This window comes from Ahaetulla prasina, chromosome 1 (assembly GCF_028640845.1).
Source record: "Ahaetulla prasina isolate Xishuangbanna chromosome 1, ASM2864084v1, whole genome shotgun sequence".
Classification (NCBI taxonomy): domain Eukaryota; kingdom Metazoa; phylum Chordata; class Lepidosauria; order Squamata; family Colubridae; genus Ahaetulla; species Ahaetulla prasina.
This window is the reverse complement of record NC_080539.1, coordinates 174,240,544-174,259,079: the sequence shown is the minus strand read 5'-3', so window position 1 is coordinate 174,259,079 and position 18,536 is coordinate 174,240,544. Positions and strand designations below refer to the sequence as shown.

Sequence of the window (18,536 nt, the reverse complement as noted above, 5' to 3'; positions counted from 1 at the left end):
GATAGAATGCCATGTGTCATTCAGGAGCTCTTCAAAAGGTATGAGAGGAGAGTATGGGGTCTAGTGGGGTGGGAATCAAACCTAAGGTCTGTGGGGAGCCAACAGAGGAGGAAAAGGCCTGAAAAGACCCAGTGGGGGAAGGAAGGTCTGTGAGGATCTAGGGGTGGAAATGCCTATAGGGACCTGGTAGGGGAAGGAAAGGCCTGCTGGGACCTGGTGGGGCGAAAGGCCTGTGGGGACCCAGTGGGGGAATGAAAGGCCTGTGGGGACTAGGGTGGAGGAAATAGCAGGAAGGCTTGTAGTAAAGATAAATAACCACAGGGGTGCTGCAGTGGCCATAACTTCGGGACTAGGCTGTAAATAGTTTTTGAGGGGTTGGCTGTGATATTGAAAAGCCGTTAAACATCAATTGTAAATTGAGGACTTCCTGCTTCTTTCTACTAATGGCCCCATCTGCTCTAAGGCAGCTGTCCCCAACATTTGTGGTTTGGCAACTGGATTGGGGGGAGGGGGTAACCAGTCCACACGCTGGCCTGCCACTTGCCTGAATCGAGCTGTGTGTATGCATACTGGCCCACTGCTCGTGTGGCCCAGTTCCCATTCGGCTACGGCTCAGTAGTGGGCTGCAGCAGCCCGGGAGTTACGAACTCCTGCTCTAAGGAATAGCTTAGTAAATTCTAAGCAGCTTAAATATTCCTAGGTATTTCTTATCTTAGTAATCAAAGTCAGCAAGTGAGGCCATTAACTAAATAATAAGACTGTTTAATCACTTTGTGTGTTCTAATACTGAAGTATGATTTTGAATTTTATCACAGCAGATGATGTTTTGAAATTTCAGGCTGAATAACAGTTGGAAGGGACCTTGGAGATCTAGTCCAACCCTCTGCACAAGCAGGAGACCCTATACCATTCTGGGCAAATGGCTATCCAATCTCTTCTTAAAAACCTCCAGTGATCGAGCACCCCCAACTTCTGGAGGCAATCTGTTCCATTAGTTATTTGTTCTCACTGTCAAGAAATTTCTCCTTAGTTCTAGGTTGCTAAAACTAAGTCAGTAATAGTAATCTCATTTAATCTTCTAAGGACTTGTTATGAAAAGTTTGATATCACTATAAAAATAACCAATAGCTATTTTATTTTATATAAAATTCCCTACTTCCATGGGATTTATATAAACTATGATGTAATTTGCACAATCTAAAAACATACTTTGTATATTTTGTCCAATTCTCATTGCTAAAACTTAGCAACAATAGTTACATCTATGGAACTGTATAATTTCCTCCTATATGTTATTGCTAAGGAAGAATTAAAAACAATTCCATGCACTATTTCTCAGCAAATATCTCACTGTTCAAAGTATCAAAAGGAAAAAGAAGGATGGAAAAGTACTAGCATAACTATTTTTATGTAAAAGCCGTTTACTTCACCTCGGAAATATGAAAATCATGTTGATGAATCTTCCAATTATCTAGTCCAAGGTATATTAAAATTTACAATGGTTTATAAAGTAAGATTACAGTAAGTGGGGGAAGAACAGAAAAAAACAACTTTCTAATAAAGCATAGTAGCTTGTAGTTAACAAAATATAATATACTTACACCTCAACTTCTGCTCCTTGTCACCTTTGACACTGAACTGGGAGACTCCTTCTATAAATTCTACAGAATACAGGTATACAAAGAATTTAGAAAATATTTTATACTTCCCAAATTTTGGAAAATATCCTCAAATTTTCTTCCATAGAAATCTTAAAAGTTTTATTTATTGTTTTTATGACCCTTAGTTAGGTATTATGTACTTACATTTTCATATTTGACATCTTGTGACTCTCAGAAGATACATGAAAATACAGCTTTTAAAGCTAATCATTGACTTACAACCATTCTTTGAGCAACTGTTTGAAATTATGATAGTGGTGGACCAAGGGACTTATGATCCATATGCAAAGTTACAATCATTGCAGCAGCACCAATTTTTATCATGTGGTAACAAATTCAGATCCTTGGCAGCCCGCCTCAACTTACAACCATAGGGATGCTGTAGCTCCCTCCACCTACCTATCTCAATGCTCACCTGTCCCAGAAGGCAAACAAGGCTGCTGTGGCCTGGAAAGATTCACTGCCCACCAGGCCTATAAGCTCAAGCAAAGCCTTGAGCTTATAGGCAGCTTTGTTTGTGTTGGCAGACTGGAAGGAGATGAGGCTTTCCAGGCGATGGCTGGGTGAGCAGCTCTGGTCAATTGCCACACTACAGCACTCTGCCCAACTCACTTGCTATGTGTGTTAACCTCCTCCACCCGAGGCACCCAGTGTTTACATGGGATTTCATCTGCTTAACAACTGCAAAATCACTTAATGGCCACAACCAGGTGTACCAGGATTGCAGGAATGTGATGTCTTGCTAAATGACTATTTCGCTCAGTAATCAAGATTCTGATCCCGATTGTGGTTATAAGAAGTTGAGGACTACCTTATTTAATTGTTAAAAGTGTCATACAGTTGGATGTAGGTATAATTATTGTTTTTGGTGTTATTTTTCCCTGTAAGTGTTAAGGGGTCTTAAAACAATGCAACAGAATGCTTTATTTTTGATCTTCCTACAGGTCTCAAGAATTCAAGAGTCAAGGGACTCTGTGTAGAGCAGGGCTGTCAAACTCCCGGCCTACGGGCCGGATGTGTCATGTGCTACCCGCACCTAATTTAGCGAAGAGGAAAAAGTCCTGATATGTCATGTGACGTCGCCATGACACTGTGAGTTTGACACCCCTGGTGTAGAGTCAGCAATGGTTGAAAGGGAATGAATAGAAAAACATAATCTCCTTGCATTTTAACCACATCAAACATCCAATTGACTATTGGCTATCATTTTAAAGACAAGTATCTAGAGCCAAGCCAAATCAACTATGGGACACAAAATAACGGTCTAATTACTGACGGAAGAAATCTTTGAATTAGGACCCAAATAGTGTCATTCTGAAAATCCATTATAATTAGGCAGAAAGCTGAAAATATGAAATGGAAGGTCGGGACGCTTCATGATCTGTATTAAAGAACTGCAGTCTGTTCAAAAATTATGTTGGTTGATCAGAATACAATACTCTTTTTTTAAGCAACTGCTTTGCTTTCAGTTATGACAATCATGAAAAAGTAACTTTATGACCAACCCTCACATTAATGACCTATGCAGTGCTGTAAAGCAAAAGAAAGCTGAAGTAAGATCATAAGCACAGTTGCAAGTTTCTCTTAGCAACTCCTTTGTTTAGTGAACCTGTTGCCAGTCTCAGTTGTGGTCACTATACAAGGACTTCTTGCAGTAACAAGTTTGATGGTGCAAGATCCAATGGTTAATCCTAAAAGATAGTGAAAACTGATAGCAGTTCAACTCAAGGATTTTGAGGCAGCAGCAGGGAGATTCCTGATCTGGGCAATCTTGGCATGTGGCAAGCTTGTTTGGGAACTACGTTTCAGAAAATGCTTTCACAAATCTATCTAAAATGAAACTCCATAGCATGAAGGAAGACCTAAAGAAGGCTGAATGATCTGCTATCGGAAAAAGTAGCAATAAAGCAGCAGAGATAGAAAAGACTGGCATAGCTTATGAATTGTAATTGCTGTAAATATTATAAGGCCTAAATCCTTATTCATTTTGGCTGCACCAAAACTGAGCGGGGAAGTATTTTTCAGTCTAAATGAAGGTTGATACTATTTATACCCCAATTTCTCCAGTGCCAGCAGTGTGGTTGAGATTTTTGGATTTTCTAACTGAAACAGAAAGTTCTACCTTGCTGAAGAAATTAAGAGAGAGTTCCCGTGCAACTTGTAGGATATGAGTTTTGGAAAAAGTCAAAGGAGTTATGAAGGTTTAGAATCTGCCATTCTAAAATATTGCTTCCAAAGAGGGGTCTGGCAAATGGGATGAATCATTGTGATGAGCTTGTTAAGAGTTCAACAACATCTGCAAAAATTTACTTCTTCTTTACTTCCTCCTTTACCGCTTTGGGTGGCGAGGGAGATACAAAGTTCTGGCTCTTGCTCTTCTGTTGGTCTCAACCATTGTTAATTGTTGTTGTGGTATGTCTTTGATGTTGTCTCTTTATCTTCCTGTGTTCTTTGACCTTCTCCTCTTTTGTATGCTTTGTATAGTATAGAATCCCACAAAAAAAATGTACGGCATCTTTCCTTCAGGAGCTCAAGATGGCATATATAGCATTTATATATTATATATTACACAGTATTTTTAATGTGTAAATACTGTGTATTTTTACACAGGAATTTTAAACTCAAATTTTTAGCAATTTTAATGGGGTTTTTGGTTTTATGGTAAATTTCTTAAATTTTTCAGGCTCATTTAATAAGTTTTTAATTGATATTTTAACTTTGTATATTGTATATTGTTCTTTGTTGGTTTTATTCTGCCTGTACACCGCCCTGAGTCCTTCGGGAGAAGGGCGGTATAAAAATCAAATAAATAAATAAATAAATAAAATTCCACACTACAGCAGATGTCATGTTCACTAAGTGACTCACATGGTTTTAAACAAATCTGGCTTCTGCCATTGACTTTACTAGTCAAGTCCCCTGGGAAATTGCAAATGGCTATCACATAATCCCCCAGCTGAAAGTGTTGTAAATACATGCTGGCTGCCAAGTGCCTGAATTTTGATCAAGTGATTGCAGGACACGGTTTGCAGGATTGCAGGATATAGTTGTAAGCAACTTTCTTCAGTGCCATCATAACTGAACTATTGTTAAATGAACAGTAATTAAGAACTATCTGTATAACTATTCCAAGTGATACAAGGAACTTCCATAATAGGGATGGAATAAAATTTGTGTCCGTCTAACCCAACTACAACATTTTAACTGTCACATCACATTAGGGTTATATGGAGATGCACCTAGCACCAAGCCCGTAATCTCTGGATTGCAAATAAGTTCCGTGTAAGTACATAAACTATATATTGGAATCATAGAGACCTGATAAAAAGTATTAAATGTGGAGGCTTAAAATCCTGTTTCTTTAGGATGACAGATTAAATTATTTAAATATGCTCCTAAATTATTATTTTAAAAAATACAGCCTGGGGACTTTTGTTTATTTTACTTTTCGATACGTTTTAACTTTTCAAATTCTGAAGTATTATGACTATCTCCAAGATCATTTCTTTTCACACTAATCCAATTAAGTATTAAGACTTTTCATGGCTTTTTTGCAGTCTCTGTGCCATTTGTAATTATATCACGGATAGATAAGTAGGGTTTTCAGCTGTAGCACAACTGTCCAAGAAACTATTTCCTAGATGGTTAACCTATGATTATTAGAACTTTTAAAAACTAAATCAAATGAGGTGCTTCCACTGAGGGAATTGCACCCATAAGTAAGACAAACCGTTTTTCCTTTCTCCAAACAGAAATACAATTACCAAACTGCTAAATGCTTTCCAACATTTCAGAGAAACTATTTATTAAGCATTATGAATCGTTCCTAGCTAATAATACCAAACATTTCTCAACTGGAAAGGTACATTATCATGTAGAACATGAATAACTGAAGTTTATAACTAATTTTGAAAAGCTAAAAAAATTCTACATCTTATCACATTAGGTGAAAGCTGACAGTTTGAATATGTGTGTATAGCAAATTAAACTTTTCTTACCTTTGAAGTCTACTTCTCCATTTCCATCAGTATCAAATATATCTATTACTCGTTGTACCAAGGGATTCTGTTGTAATTCAGGCAAAGACATAAATTCTTCCACACTTAAAGAACCAGAGTTATCTAAATCAAGCTTCTTAAATCTCTTCCCCAATCGTTTAATCTCATCTGCATCAACTGGCAAAGGGGGAGGGGGAAGACAGAGAAATATGAAAACCCAAACTGAATATATAATAGTTCTTTCTTCTAATACAATTTCTTGTTCAGGTTCAAAAATGACTATTTAAGAGTGAAGATATCCCCCTGCTCTTATACACAAACAACTTTAAATTTAATATATTAAAATGGATTACCTTTTACAGGACGAGCCATTGCACATTTTACTTTACAGCTCTGTATAACCTAATATACACTGACTCAAGTATTCAAAGGACTAACAGTGCTTAGTTAACTTCAGCCTTATGTTTACAAGCATCTGCCCAGTACAAATCTCCTTTTAATTATCTAACCACGTCAGTTATCTTTTAAATAGGAGGGAATGAGAGTGAGGTCAGCTGTAATGCATACAAAAATGAGTTTATTTAAATGTTTAGTTTTAATTCCTTATGAAACTGAACTGATGTTGATCAAATATTAAATTTATAACACTATAAAGAAATTATCAAACAAAGAATTAGATGCCATTCTCCTTAACAGTCTATTAAATATCAAATATTCTTTATAAATAAAATCTTACCAAATTTTGTCTCTTTTGGCTGAAATGTATATTATTTCATTCTATAATATTATAGAATATAAGCCTGGATATTTTTCTTTGAGGAAAAATTAACATTAGGATGAAATGGAATTATGTATCATTTTCTTTGTATCCAACATCCAAAAAAAAAAAAAAAAAAAAGATAGCCACACCATGTCATTTTGCAAGTAGCAGAATAAGCAGCAGAAAGTGTATGATGTGTGTAGTTCTACCCTGTTTCCACCAAAATAAGACATCCCCTGATAATAAGCCCAATCGGGCTTTTGAGCGCAGGGCAATAAGGCCAAGTACTTATTTCAGGGTTCAAAAAATGTAAGACAGGATCTTATTTTTGGAGAAACACGGTACATATTCCTTGAGTACATCTGAAACTGACCTGTAAATGTTCAGGAATTTCCCTATAGACTGAAGGAATTGTAACTAATTGTATCCACCTGTTAGTAGATGAATATCAGCTAGTGACTGGACGTCAGTCACTTAATTGTTTGCTTCTACATCACATCACACCATCCCAACATTACAGGAAAAAGAAAAAGATCTATTCCACGATATTAGATTAAGTCCATAGTAACCTAGCTATGCCACTAGCAATCCATTGGATTATGAACACAAGATTCAAATTCGTATTTTCAAAACTCAAGTTTAGATATTAGTGTAGTGGTGCTCTGTATTTACATAATACAGTTTTAAATATATATTAGCATCTTACAACATGCATTTTTTTTCTCCAAAAAGTGGCATAATATTGTAAAACACTTTCTATGAAGTTAACAATATAGAACTCTGAAAAATAAGAGTTCTATTCTAATTGTATAATAGCCTCTGGAAAGGTGGGAAAAAAGCTGTGTTATGTGTTATTCCAATTTGGGAGCAAAAAGAACCAGAACCATACTGTGACTATTAGCATTTGTGCAAAATAATTTTGAATTCATACTAAAAGTAGTACTTTCAATTTTCAAATATCATGCACTGAAATTCAATCTATCTAATCACATTATTGAAAGAACTAAGCCAGTGGAATATCCGTTGAATATATACTTACCAATCCTGAAAGCATGATATTCTTCCAGTATGATTTCAGGAACAGCATATACGTAACAAAATCTTAATTCTAGTGTACAATTAGAATTGACAATACTACAAAAAAGTCTTCAAAAAATTTTTTGAGTGCAATATTGTAAATGTAATGTTTAGCAAACTGAGAACAAAACCAAAAGACTTCAAACTTGGGGATTCTCTTAATGATAAAATAGGAAGTTCCCAATGCATCTGGTTCATGCTGGGGAGAACATGACTGGATGAAATTGTTCCTGCAAGGCCTCTTTTCAGTTATCAATCCTAACAGTTCTGAGTAGTATTGCGAAATAAAGCAAGTGAAAAGTCAGTTTGACTAAGCAACAGTACAAGAAGGTTTTGGGCTTTCACAGTAGTGATAAATGTAACTAATGGATTTTGCTGTATCTGCAGATTCTAATCTAATCTAATCTAAATATAACCTGTAGCATTTTTAGGGATGGGATGAATGGGATCCAGAGTAGCTAGATGTTTTTGCTGATTTCATTGCAGATAAAGTCACATCCATTTGCTCAAATTCAAACATCAATTGGACAGAACCATATAAGATAACTAAATTCATTCATTCATTCATGAAATTTCATTTCATTATGACTTTGGGTTCTTTATAAAATGATTACTTGTATTCCTCATATTTTGCAGCAAGGCTCCTCGGGAGAATGTGGAAGCCTGCAAGGAAGGTCACAAATGGCAATCCCATGGCTGTGGTTCGCTGCAGTATCGTATCTGTGAGCTGGGCATTCATGTAGAATATATACCTATATTCTATGTGGAATTATTTTTTAAGACAATCCAGAAGTGTAAATGGGTAGAAAATTTGGCGTCCAGGAAATTAACAGAGAAAATGTTACTTTATATTGCACTCACTGACTTCGTTGCCAGTAGATTTCTGGGCAGGATTCAAAGCACTATCAAGCCCTACTTGGTGTGGTTTCAAGAGGCTATTAAGACACCACCTTATCAAGCATAGTCCTGCCTGTCCAGTGACAGCCTTTATTCTACTTCTATCAACAGGATTATGGATTTTGAGGTAGATCTTTTTCATGATGGCTTCCTTCTTATGAAATATTTTGCTCTGATATGTCTTTAAATTTCAGCATTTAAGAAGGCAACAAAAATCATTTTAAATATGGATTTACTGCCTTGTATTTTTCTTTGGGTATCTTTATAGTGAAAGGAATTGTTTTATTTTATTGTTATTTATTATTTTGTACATATCTCAAGTCTTCTGAAAAGACAGGATTACAATGAAATATGTACATCTCTTGGCTAAAGAAGTTCAAAAGGACTGAGAATGACAGTGTTTATGTATAACAAATCCTTCCATCCTTTCTTTTCCAACTCACAGACAATATTTCAATCGATCCCTTCATTACTTAGGAGCAGTTTTGCAAGGTACTGATACAAGAACATCATATTGAGGTTTTGTATATACAAATTCAGTTTAGCTAAATTTCATATACTACACTATTATATTAGATTATAACTGAAGCTGAATTACTTCCAAGAATTATAATTGGCCTTCCTCCTTGTTTTAAAGCAGGTAATGAGAGACACTTTGGTTTAGGCATCAGGCTAGAAGCCAGGAGACTGAATTCTAGTCCAGCTTAAGGCATGAAACCTGGCTGGATGACTTTGGGTCAGTCACTCTCTCCCAGCCCAACTCACATCACTGGTTTGTTGCTGTAGGGAAACTAGGAGGAGGAAGGACTATTATGCTGAGTTATTTATAAAAATAATTAAGATGGGATACCAATAAATAACAATATTTAAGTTTAAAGAATGCAAGTTTTTAAAAAATACATTACTTACATGCCCAACAAAAATGTGGGGCATAAAGAACCTCTAATCCACTTATTTTTATCCTTTGAAGGTACAAATCAAATACTATTAATATATTGACCAGTTATCCTAAAAACCAGATACTATTCAATGGTAGCTCATTCTCTATTGGAAGAAGCAATTTAACCCTGCCCTATAGTGAGAAAAAAACAGCAAAGAACTATTTTTGCCTTTTTATTATAAACTTGAACTATCTATTCTCTTCCATACTGAGAAGAGTATTCTCAGAACAACAGCTGCACTTTTGTTACAAACCATCTAGGTAAAGTTGAACTTACAGTGTGAACACATTTCCAGTGGGTAGCTTGCTTCGTTTCCCTAAAATGAGAGAAAAAAAGTGTTGTTTAAAAAGGCACTTTACATAAAGGAGCCAATGGAATACACCAAATATTTTCTTGAAATTATTTTGTTCTGTTTTTAAACAATTATCAATTAACAATTACAATTATCACTAAAATAATAAGTATGCATTATTGGGATACTGATTATATTTCCAGTATCAGCAATGAAAATCTGCAATTTATTAAGATAAATTATACACAACATGGATCAAAATGACACCTTCAATATATGCAAAATTCTATATTGATTATTGAACAAAATATATGAATGCTAAATATATTCTGCTCCAATTTATTTCAGCATGTCCTGCCTGTTGGCAACAAAATTAAAAAATAGTGCATAGGGTTCTTAAATATTAGTAGTAGAAACTATTAATAAAATGTAATTGAATCCTGGAAAACAATAAGATAAAGAAAATGATTTTTTAACACAATGTATAATTAACCCTTGAAATTCATTACTGTGAGATGTGTAAGCTACAGCTTGTCTGATTCAAAAAAGGATTGAGCCAATTAATGGGGGTTATGGGAATCAATGGTTAGCAGCCTTGACAGCAGCCTTTGAAGGTCATCTGCTTGGAAACCAGTGAGCCTCCTTATGCAAATAGTTGGCTGCTGTGAGAAATACTACTGGATTACATGGGCAGAGGTCCAGTCCAGCAGTGCAGCATTTAAGTTCTTAAGAATGAATAGACAAACCTGCATAGTATGGTAAAATAATTTTTGGAAACATTTACCGTAAGTCAACTACTAGACACATTTTGAGCAAGCACTTCTTTCCAAAACCAACCATGCTTCTTGAGTGTTAACTCAAGAACTTACAGAAGAGATGTTAGCATTAACAGGACTAACCTGACAAGTTACTTTGATTCTTCTTTAGAAATAAGACTATCAACTACAATTCTTATCTTTTGGCGATAGGATCTGCCTTTTCCCAGTCATTATAAATATTAATTCAAACCTTTTTTGATTTATGGAGCCATTTAATTCTTCCAATTTTTATTTATTAAGTCCATGTTATCTCCTTTTCTCTACCCACATACTGGCTCATGCTTCCTCTTTCTAAACAAACTTTATCTTTACCACAATACACCTCAGTTTCCTTGTGATTATATTTAAATTTTCTTTTTCCAATTTCAAACCAAAGACAGTATTTGTAATACAAGAAAGGTTGTAATACTTGTCTTGATATAAACTAAGAAAGATATTTATCTTATTTACTCTCTAGTATATATTATCTGATGGACATCAACTGCAATTTTAAGAGTTCATCTATAGGTAGTCCTCGAGGTACGACCACAATTGACATTGGTATTTCTCTTGCAAGCCACTGCAGTCGTAAGTTGAGTTTGCCTGATTTTTACAACAATTTTTCCAGACACTGTTAAGCAAATCACTGTGGTTGTTAAGTGAATCAGATGGCTATTGAGCAAATCCAATTTCCCCAGTGAGAATTTTTTGGCAGAAATTGACAAAAAAGATCACAAATTGTGATCAATTCAGTGCAGGATGCTGCAACCAATCCTAAATGTGACCTGGTTGCCAAGTGCCCAAATTGCAATGGTGTGATTGTGGGAATGATGGAACAGTTGTCAGTGCAAGTACAGGTCACAGGTTATTTTTTACAACTTTGAAAACGCATTAAATGAAGTCGTAAGAAAGGATTACCTGTACTCATTTGGTTTACTACAAAATACATTCTGGAATCTATACTTAAAAAAACCTGAATCTATACTTTAAAAAAACCTACATCATTCTAGCATCTATATCAGCAAGTGAGAAATAGACATAGATATGACAGTGGATAGATGCTTTGCATACTGTATATTAGCATATCTGAATAATAATAAATTGTGTTTTACATTTTTTTCTTTTCTTTCTTGTCACAGTATAGGTATTCCTCAACTTACAATCACAATTGAGCCCAAAATTTATGTTGTTAAGTGAGAAATTTGTTGTGAGTAGTGTCCCATTTTACAACTTTCCTTGCCACATTTGTTAAGTGAATCACTAAAGTTATTAAATTAGAAACATGGCTGTTAAAAAGATCTGGCTTCCCCATTGACTTTGCTTGTCAGAAGGTCATAAAAGGAGATCACTGGACCCTGGGACACTGCAACAGTCATATGTTATCAAGCATCCAAATATAAATCACATGACCATGGGGATGCTGCAAAGTCGTAAGTGTGAAAAATGGTCATAAGTCACTTTTTTCAGTGATGTAACTTTGAACGGTCACTAAGCGAACTGTTGTAAGTCGAGGACTACCTGTATGATTGTTTAACATTTCAGTTGTAAAAAGGGTTTACACCACAAACAGGAATGATATTCACACTCTTTTCATTTCTTCCTTTTTACTGTTGTAAGCCACCTAAAGTAGCCCCAGAAAGACAGGAGGCAAATAAATTTAATCAAAAAACAAATATGTTTGCAACTAAGTAAATCAAAAGTACGTGTTCCTGGAATCAGGCAGTAACTGCAATGGGCAACAGCACAATCCTAGGAAAAACCATGGTTGCTTTAAAGAGATGGAAAGCAGTGTAATAGTTTCACACTTATAGACACCAGAGCTCAACAATCCAATTACTCAGCTCTTCTGGTATGACTGCCTCTAATTTTGATGACCTTCACCCAATAGATACCTAAGATTCATTTTCTTTCATTAAATTTCTAGAACCAGATCTTTAATTCTCAAACTTTTTTTTCTTTCCAGTTAAATGGTACTGGTGTAATGCTAGATCTTATTCTAACTTGCAATGACGCCATTACTGATTGTAGCTCCCTAACATTTATGAAGTCACAGCTGAAATGCTAAGAGAAAGAGTCAGTTAGTATATATGTACTTTTAAATACTGAACTATTCTCTCAAGCAGGAGTGATGCAAAAAGTTAAAAAATTTGAGGAACATTGTTTATTCTTCTTTCATTTCTATACATATTTCAAATATTAAGCAAGCTCTCAAATTGTCAAGCAAGAAGGAGTAGTAAGAAGAGAAATCAGCTTCTTATATAATTCAAAATATACTATTTAAAATAATAGCTTAAAATAAAGACAGAAAAACAAAGAATGAAAAGAGGAAGGTATATTTTCTGCAAATGTTTGTTTTCGCTACATCTTTTCATTTGTTGGATCTGTCTACATCACAGAGAACACTAATATTAGCTATGACTAATCTGAACATACAAATCGTACTACTGAATTATTTTTTTAAAAAAACTAGAAGCTGTCAATTCTTCTACTACAGTCAATCACCAGGTCATAAAAGTAATTTCAGATTCACACAAAAGCTTTCCTCATATTCTTCAACTCCTCCCTCTTTATTTTTCTTGCCATCCTCTAATTAATCATTTGTATTGTTGACATAGGATTAACCCTAGTACTGTATTCTAAAAAAGGGCCCTCTCTCCTGAATTCTTAAACCTAAAGCACTATTTTTTTACTCTTAAAAAATAAAGGAAGGTTTAAACCAATCTCCAGACATCTGGAGTAGAATGTCAATGGAGATTCACAATTATCCAGGTCATGATTGTCCCAAAGGTGCTGTTCAAAGGGCAACTGGACTTTCTTTTGATTTTTTCCTTGAAAATATTTCGCTTCTCATACAAGAAGCTTCTTCAGTGTGGTTTAGAATAGTTGGATGACCTATAATATATATCCATAATCTATATCTATTTTTTAAACCAAACTTCTCCCACCCACCTCCATTATTTTGAAAAGCAACAACAAATTATATATATATATATTATTTTTATGTCAGAAGAGCCTAATTAAATTTTTTGAGGAAACATTAACAAGAAAATTTTCTTCTGCAGTGAAATTTCCCTAATCTTATATTGAAAAGTTATTAAGGTAACTGAAAGCAGATGACAGAAAGAAGGTCTTCAGCTGACAGTCACTTAACCTGTGAAGCAGCTGTCTATGACTCATTAACTATTTATAGTCACATACAGGAATCAACTTAAGTCTTGGCTATAATGTACGGATCTAACCTAGAAGCAGACTGAAGAAACAGAAAAAACAGAATTTAAACTACTGATATATTTTAAAGAAAAATGTCACAATTAACAGTTTAATGCATTACTTTCACCCCAAATTAAACAATTACTTGCTTCTTTTGCCCAACAAAACCCTGCCTGAAACAGGTGAACAAAGTTAAATTAAATTACTTTTTACTGTTACATAGGTATGTGGTTAGATTTCTAGCTCTATCCAAGCGTATTGCAGAGTTGAAAAATATTGCTAAACAGAATGGAGCACTGTTGTGGAGTGAGGCAGCGTTCCTTATGGAGCTGCATCCTTCGAGCTTTAAAAAAAAAAGTATGTGTTTGGGGTTCCTCGGGTAAACCCAATCTTAACACGATCAAGGGCTTTAAAAGTGACAACCAGTATTTTCAACTGCACTCAGAAGCACACTGGCAACTAATGCAGCTCACAGAATGTTACATGTGTGGATTAACTGCACCATTTACTATCCATGCAGGTACTTTGTACCAGTTAAAGCTTCCAAATGCTCTTTAAGGGCAGCCCCATATAAAGCGCATTTATTAGTCACAAGGGCATGAGTGATAGCAAGCAGGACCTCCCTATCCAGGAAAGAGCACAACTGGCACACAATTCAAAGATTTTCAAAGAAAAAAGCAACAGCAAAGTTAACAGCCTCAAGGAAACAATAACTTAAATATATAAAAGAACATGCTTTGAGGAAGCATGAAAATAATTATTTAATCTACAGCTGTGTCAAGTATTCATGATTTTAATTTGTGGGGCAGTTAGAAAGATGTGTTGGATATGTTTACTGCCTTATTTGTAAAAGTAATAAAGCCAGGATACAAATAGATAAATAAAAAATAAAAAATAAAAAAATTGAAACTTTTGTCAGAAATGTGGAACCAATACTGTACGTGCAGTGAGAAAATGAAGGAATAAAATTGTCTAAAAGGTAATAACAAAAAGATGCTAGAAATAAGTTTGTAAATATTACTGTAGTATCAAGTATAATTGAAATTAATTGCCTTTTTTCATACTGGGTATGTTTCATGTTGACTATCAAAGTAGAGTAAGACCTCAATTAAAATACAGAAAATAAATATGTGGAAACTGTAAATTCCTTTGCTAACTTATAGTAAATTTTGCTTATCAATTGTGATTAGCAACTACTGGAACAAACAGTATAGAAGACACTGTGTAGCTACCATTGGTCATAATTTTAGAATCATTTCTCAAATAAATGGATTATTTGTACTCAAGGCAGGTCTGATTAAAATTGATTTGATTTAAATCCCTCCAAAGGGAGATTGAGGTTTAATGATTTCAGAAACTATCAGGAAGATTCTACCGAATCAACCTTTTTAACTGAAAGATACATTTTTGTTGTTTAATAAGCAAGTATTGTTCTTGATTTTTTTCAGATTAATTTTCATTTGAAAATAGGATGGTTTTGTAATTTTATTTAATATCAAAACATGTAATATGTACTCATCAGGATCAAAACCAATTCCAGTTTATGGAATTGGTCCAATCTTAACCATGGATATTTGGAAAACATTTTCCTCATTAGAGAACCAGCACCATCACTAAACTTTTATACTACCATCAAAAACAGATGCATTTCTTAACTTTTAAACATAAAAGCAACTTCTTCAAAGCTTTTCCAGCCTTCCCCACTTTTAATCTTTTGTTCAATGAAAAATTAAGAAACCTGCATATTCTTTTTCCCATTTTCTTATCCTATTAAAGGTATTATCCAACTTCAAATTTTAAAACTTCTGCTGCTGGTAGACTTATTACAGCCTTTCTTCGTTTTTGTACAGTATTTTGAAAAAATACTAGTGTCCTATTATTGGATAAAAATATTTTCAGTTTACAATCAATTAAGTCTAAGGTAAGAAAAAATATCCAGATATTCAGAAAAGCCTACTACTGTTAGAATCCAGCATAACACTTCAGTATTCTCCAAAGTCAAGTGATTGGACCTCCACACAAAAAATATAAAAGACCTCCTTTTATAATCCCCTGCCATGAGAAATAGAATGAATAAAATAAATGAAAGGCATAAGACTGCTTTAGTACTGGATGTTCTGTTTATTTTTGTTTCAGTTTCTATTCCTCATCTCTATCCTATAAATACTAATTTCTATGTAAGAAGTATTCAATATCTTCTTTCCTCTTTACAGTTTCATAGAGGGTAAGGTTTGACTGATTGACTATGTATATATGCAATACATTCAAAATATGGCCGTCATAATAAAAGCTCTCCCCATACACTTTACAGTATTGGCACTGATTAGCATAGAAGAGCTATAGGAATGCCTATACAAACTTCTGAAATCAAAGCAATCAATTATTAACGCTATGAATGGGATAGCAAAGATGGAATGGTTATGGGAGCAAGATTATCCTAACTGGTAGGGTACTACTTTCCATATTCTCTAAAACACCATCCTACAAATGTGCAAGGCTCCAGCATGTTAAACCAGGTATATTAGATGCATACTATAATCATTATTCATAAATGCTCCTCTGCAGAGATCTAGTCACGCCATTAAGTCAAAAATCTTGACTTTAATTTTTTAGGTTATTTAAACTTTATGAAGATGATATATTTTCCATTATTTCCCTTATTACACAGGAATTATCATTTTTTATCATTTTCCTTGATATCCTTGGTGATTATTATTCAATTACATTAATGCAAAACCTTAGAAATCTCTTATTTTTATGCAAAAGGAAGTGTTATCGATACAAGTGGACACTGCTATATTCTAATAAAATAAATGTTTGCTCTTCAATAATAACATTATTATTTCCATCAATATAGTCTAATAAGTGATATTCAATATAAGAAATTTAAATGAAGATTAATACCTCTTGGACGGCGTATTTATAAAAGTGTACATCAGAGATAATAAATCGAGGCAAAGGAGATTTCAAGATTTAGGATTACAGACTAAATCAGGTCAACTTACAGCTAATAACAATATTTAAGCACTGCTACACTACAAGTTATAATAAAACATATTATATTTCAGAAAAGACATACTATTTATAGATTACACATTTATAAATATAATGTAACTGGCATGTGTCAAGTATAACTGTGGCCTCTAACATAATTTTTTTTAATGTTTCCTACTGATTCATAGCAAGTATTTTGTAATGGCTTGGGAATTTGCTCTTTACTGGCAGCTATGTTTTAAGTCCCTTATTTTTATTCTACACAATGCATATAAATTATTTGTAAATATCAAATAAATCATAGGTATTTGAAGCACTATATCTGTATCATAAATATTCAGTACTTTGGACCACTTTCTACTTCTGCTAACTTTACCACAATCAGTAAGTTTGCAAACACTGTCCAAACAGTCATTACTACAAGGAGGTTTGGCAGGCAGTTAGGGAGAAAAGAGAAATCACTTGAATATATTTTCTCATGTTGTTATCTTGCTGTTCAAAAGGAGGCACTGTGAAATATTCAGAAGAGGGACCTCCTTTTTATTTTTGTTATTCTGTAAACCATCACATAAATGGATTAATTCTGCCCTATGTCCAGGTCTTTATTCAATGGCAGAACTGAGTCTCCATATAAATTCTAACCAGAACATTTCTACCATATTAGAGGCCAGGGGAGAGGAGAGGAGAGGAGAGGAGAGGAGAAGGATATGACACCGCCTTCAGCAATTTCCCTACTTTTACAATCCTCAGAATCAACTTTCCTACTGTCTCCTGAATATCCAGAATAGATGTTTAGGAGTTTAAAAGGCATATTCTGCCAAGGGAGAATGGAAATGGCTATAATCACCACTTTCACTCACCTAGTTAAACATTTCTGATAGATTCAAAACTTCCCAATAACAGAAAGGTGTTATGGAGACTATCACTTGATTCCAATCTGCTATAAAGGCAATTCAAATTTATCAGATGATAGTCTTATATTCTGCTTGATCTGACCAATATGAAATTATATACAGCTGAATATTTACACAAAGTAATTTTACTGGGAAGTATTCTTCCCAAATAATAAGCTTCAAACACTCCAATTGGGCAACTTTTACATTAACCCAAGTGATTAATCACATTCATACACTCAGGTGGCAAAAGATAGAGGCAGTCCTCACTTAACATCCACTCATACAGTAACCAAAGTTATGATGGTGCTGAATAAGGGATACTTATAGGTTCCTCTACTTGCAGCCATTGCAGCATCCTCATTGTCACATGATCATGATTTGGGTGCCTGGCTTGAAATTATGTCACAGTATGCTATAGTCATATGATCACCATTTCAAATTTTCACTACAGACTTTTGACAAGCAAGTCAATGAGGAAGCAAATGATCATGTGGGAGATTCTGGTTGAACAGAATTTGCTTAACAATGGCAACTGCGTCTGCCATTATAAGACAGCACAGTTACATGATGTCATGCCTTACAACCATGTTGCTTAATGAAGGAGTTCTTAGTCCCAATTACCATTGACAATTGAGAAATACCTGTAATGGCAACTTTCAAATATCAACTTTTTAATTTATTACATGCTATTTCTGGCAAGACAGTTGCTCTAATAATTGATTAGGTTGGCTATGCTTCTTCTAAAAAAGTCAATCACTATGCATGCTATGATTAGCAATAATGAACAATTACTGATTGATGAATGGAAGGTAGAGGGAGCCAATATATTTGCATCTGTGTTATTCAATTAAATATTTTACCTATATGAATAACAGAATTGGAAGAGATGGAGATCTTCTAGCCCAACCCCCTGCTCAAACAGGAGACCTTATACCATTTCAAACAAATGGCTGGTCAGTCTTTTATTAAAAATCTCCCCACAACTTCTGAAGGCAAGCTGTTTCACTAATTGT

At 34.5% G+C, this 18,536-nt stretch overlaps 1 protein-coding gene across 3 annotated transcripts in view; it reads right to left on the bottom strand.

Annotated features, from left to right (window-relative positions):
- The window catches only part of PPP3R1 (protein phosphatase 3 regulatory subunit B, alpha), a 39,579-nt gene that overhangs the window by 3,334 nt on the left and 17,709 nt on the right, over nt 1-18,536 (bottom strand). For all 3 annotated transcript variants that reach the window (XM_058182163.1, XM_058182172.1, XM_058182152.1), the window contains 3 exons: nt 9,611-9,650; nt 5,660-5,836; nt 1,602-1,661 (listed from right to left, as the gene is read on the bottom strand). In XM_058182163.1, coding sequence (XP_058038146.1) covers nt 1,602-1,661; nt 5,660-5,836; nt 9,611-9,650 — 277 coding nt within the window. The remainder of the gene's footprint in view (nt 1-1,601; nt 1,662-5,659; nt 5,837-9,610; nt 9,651-18,536) is intronic.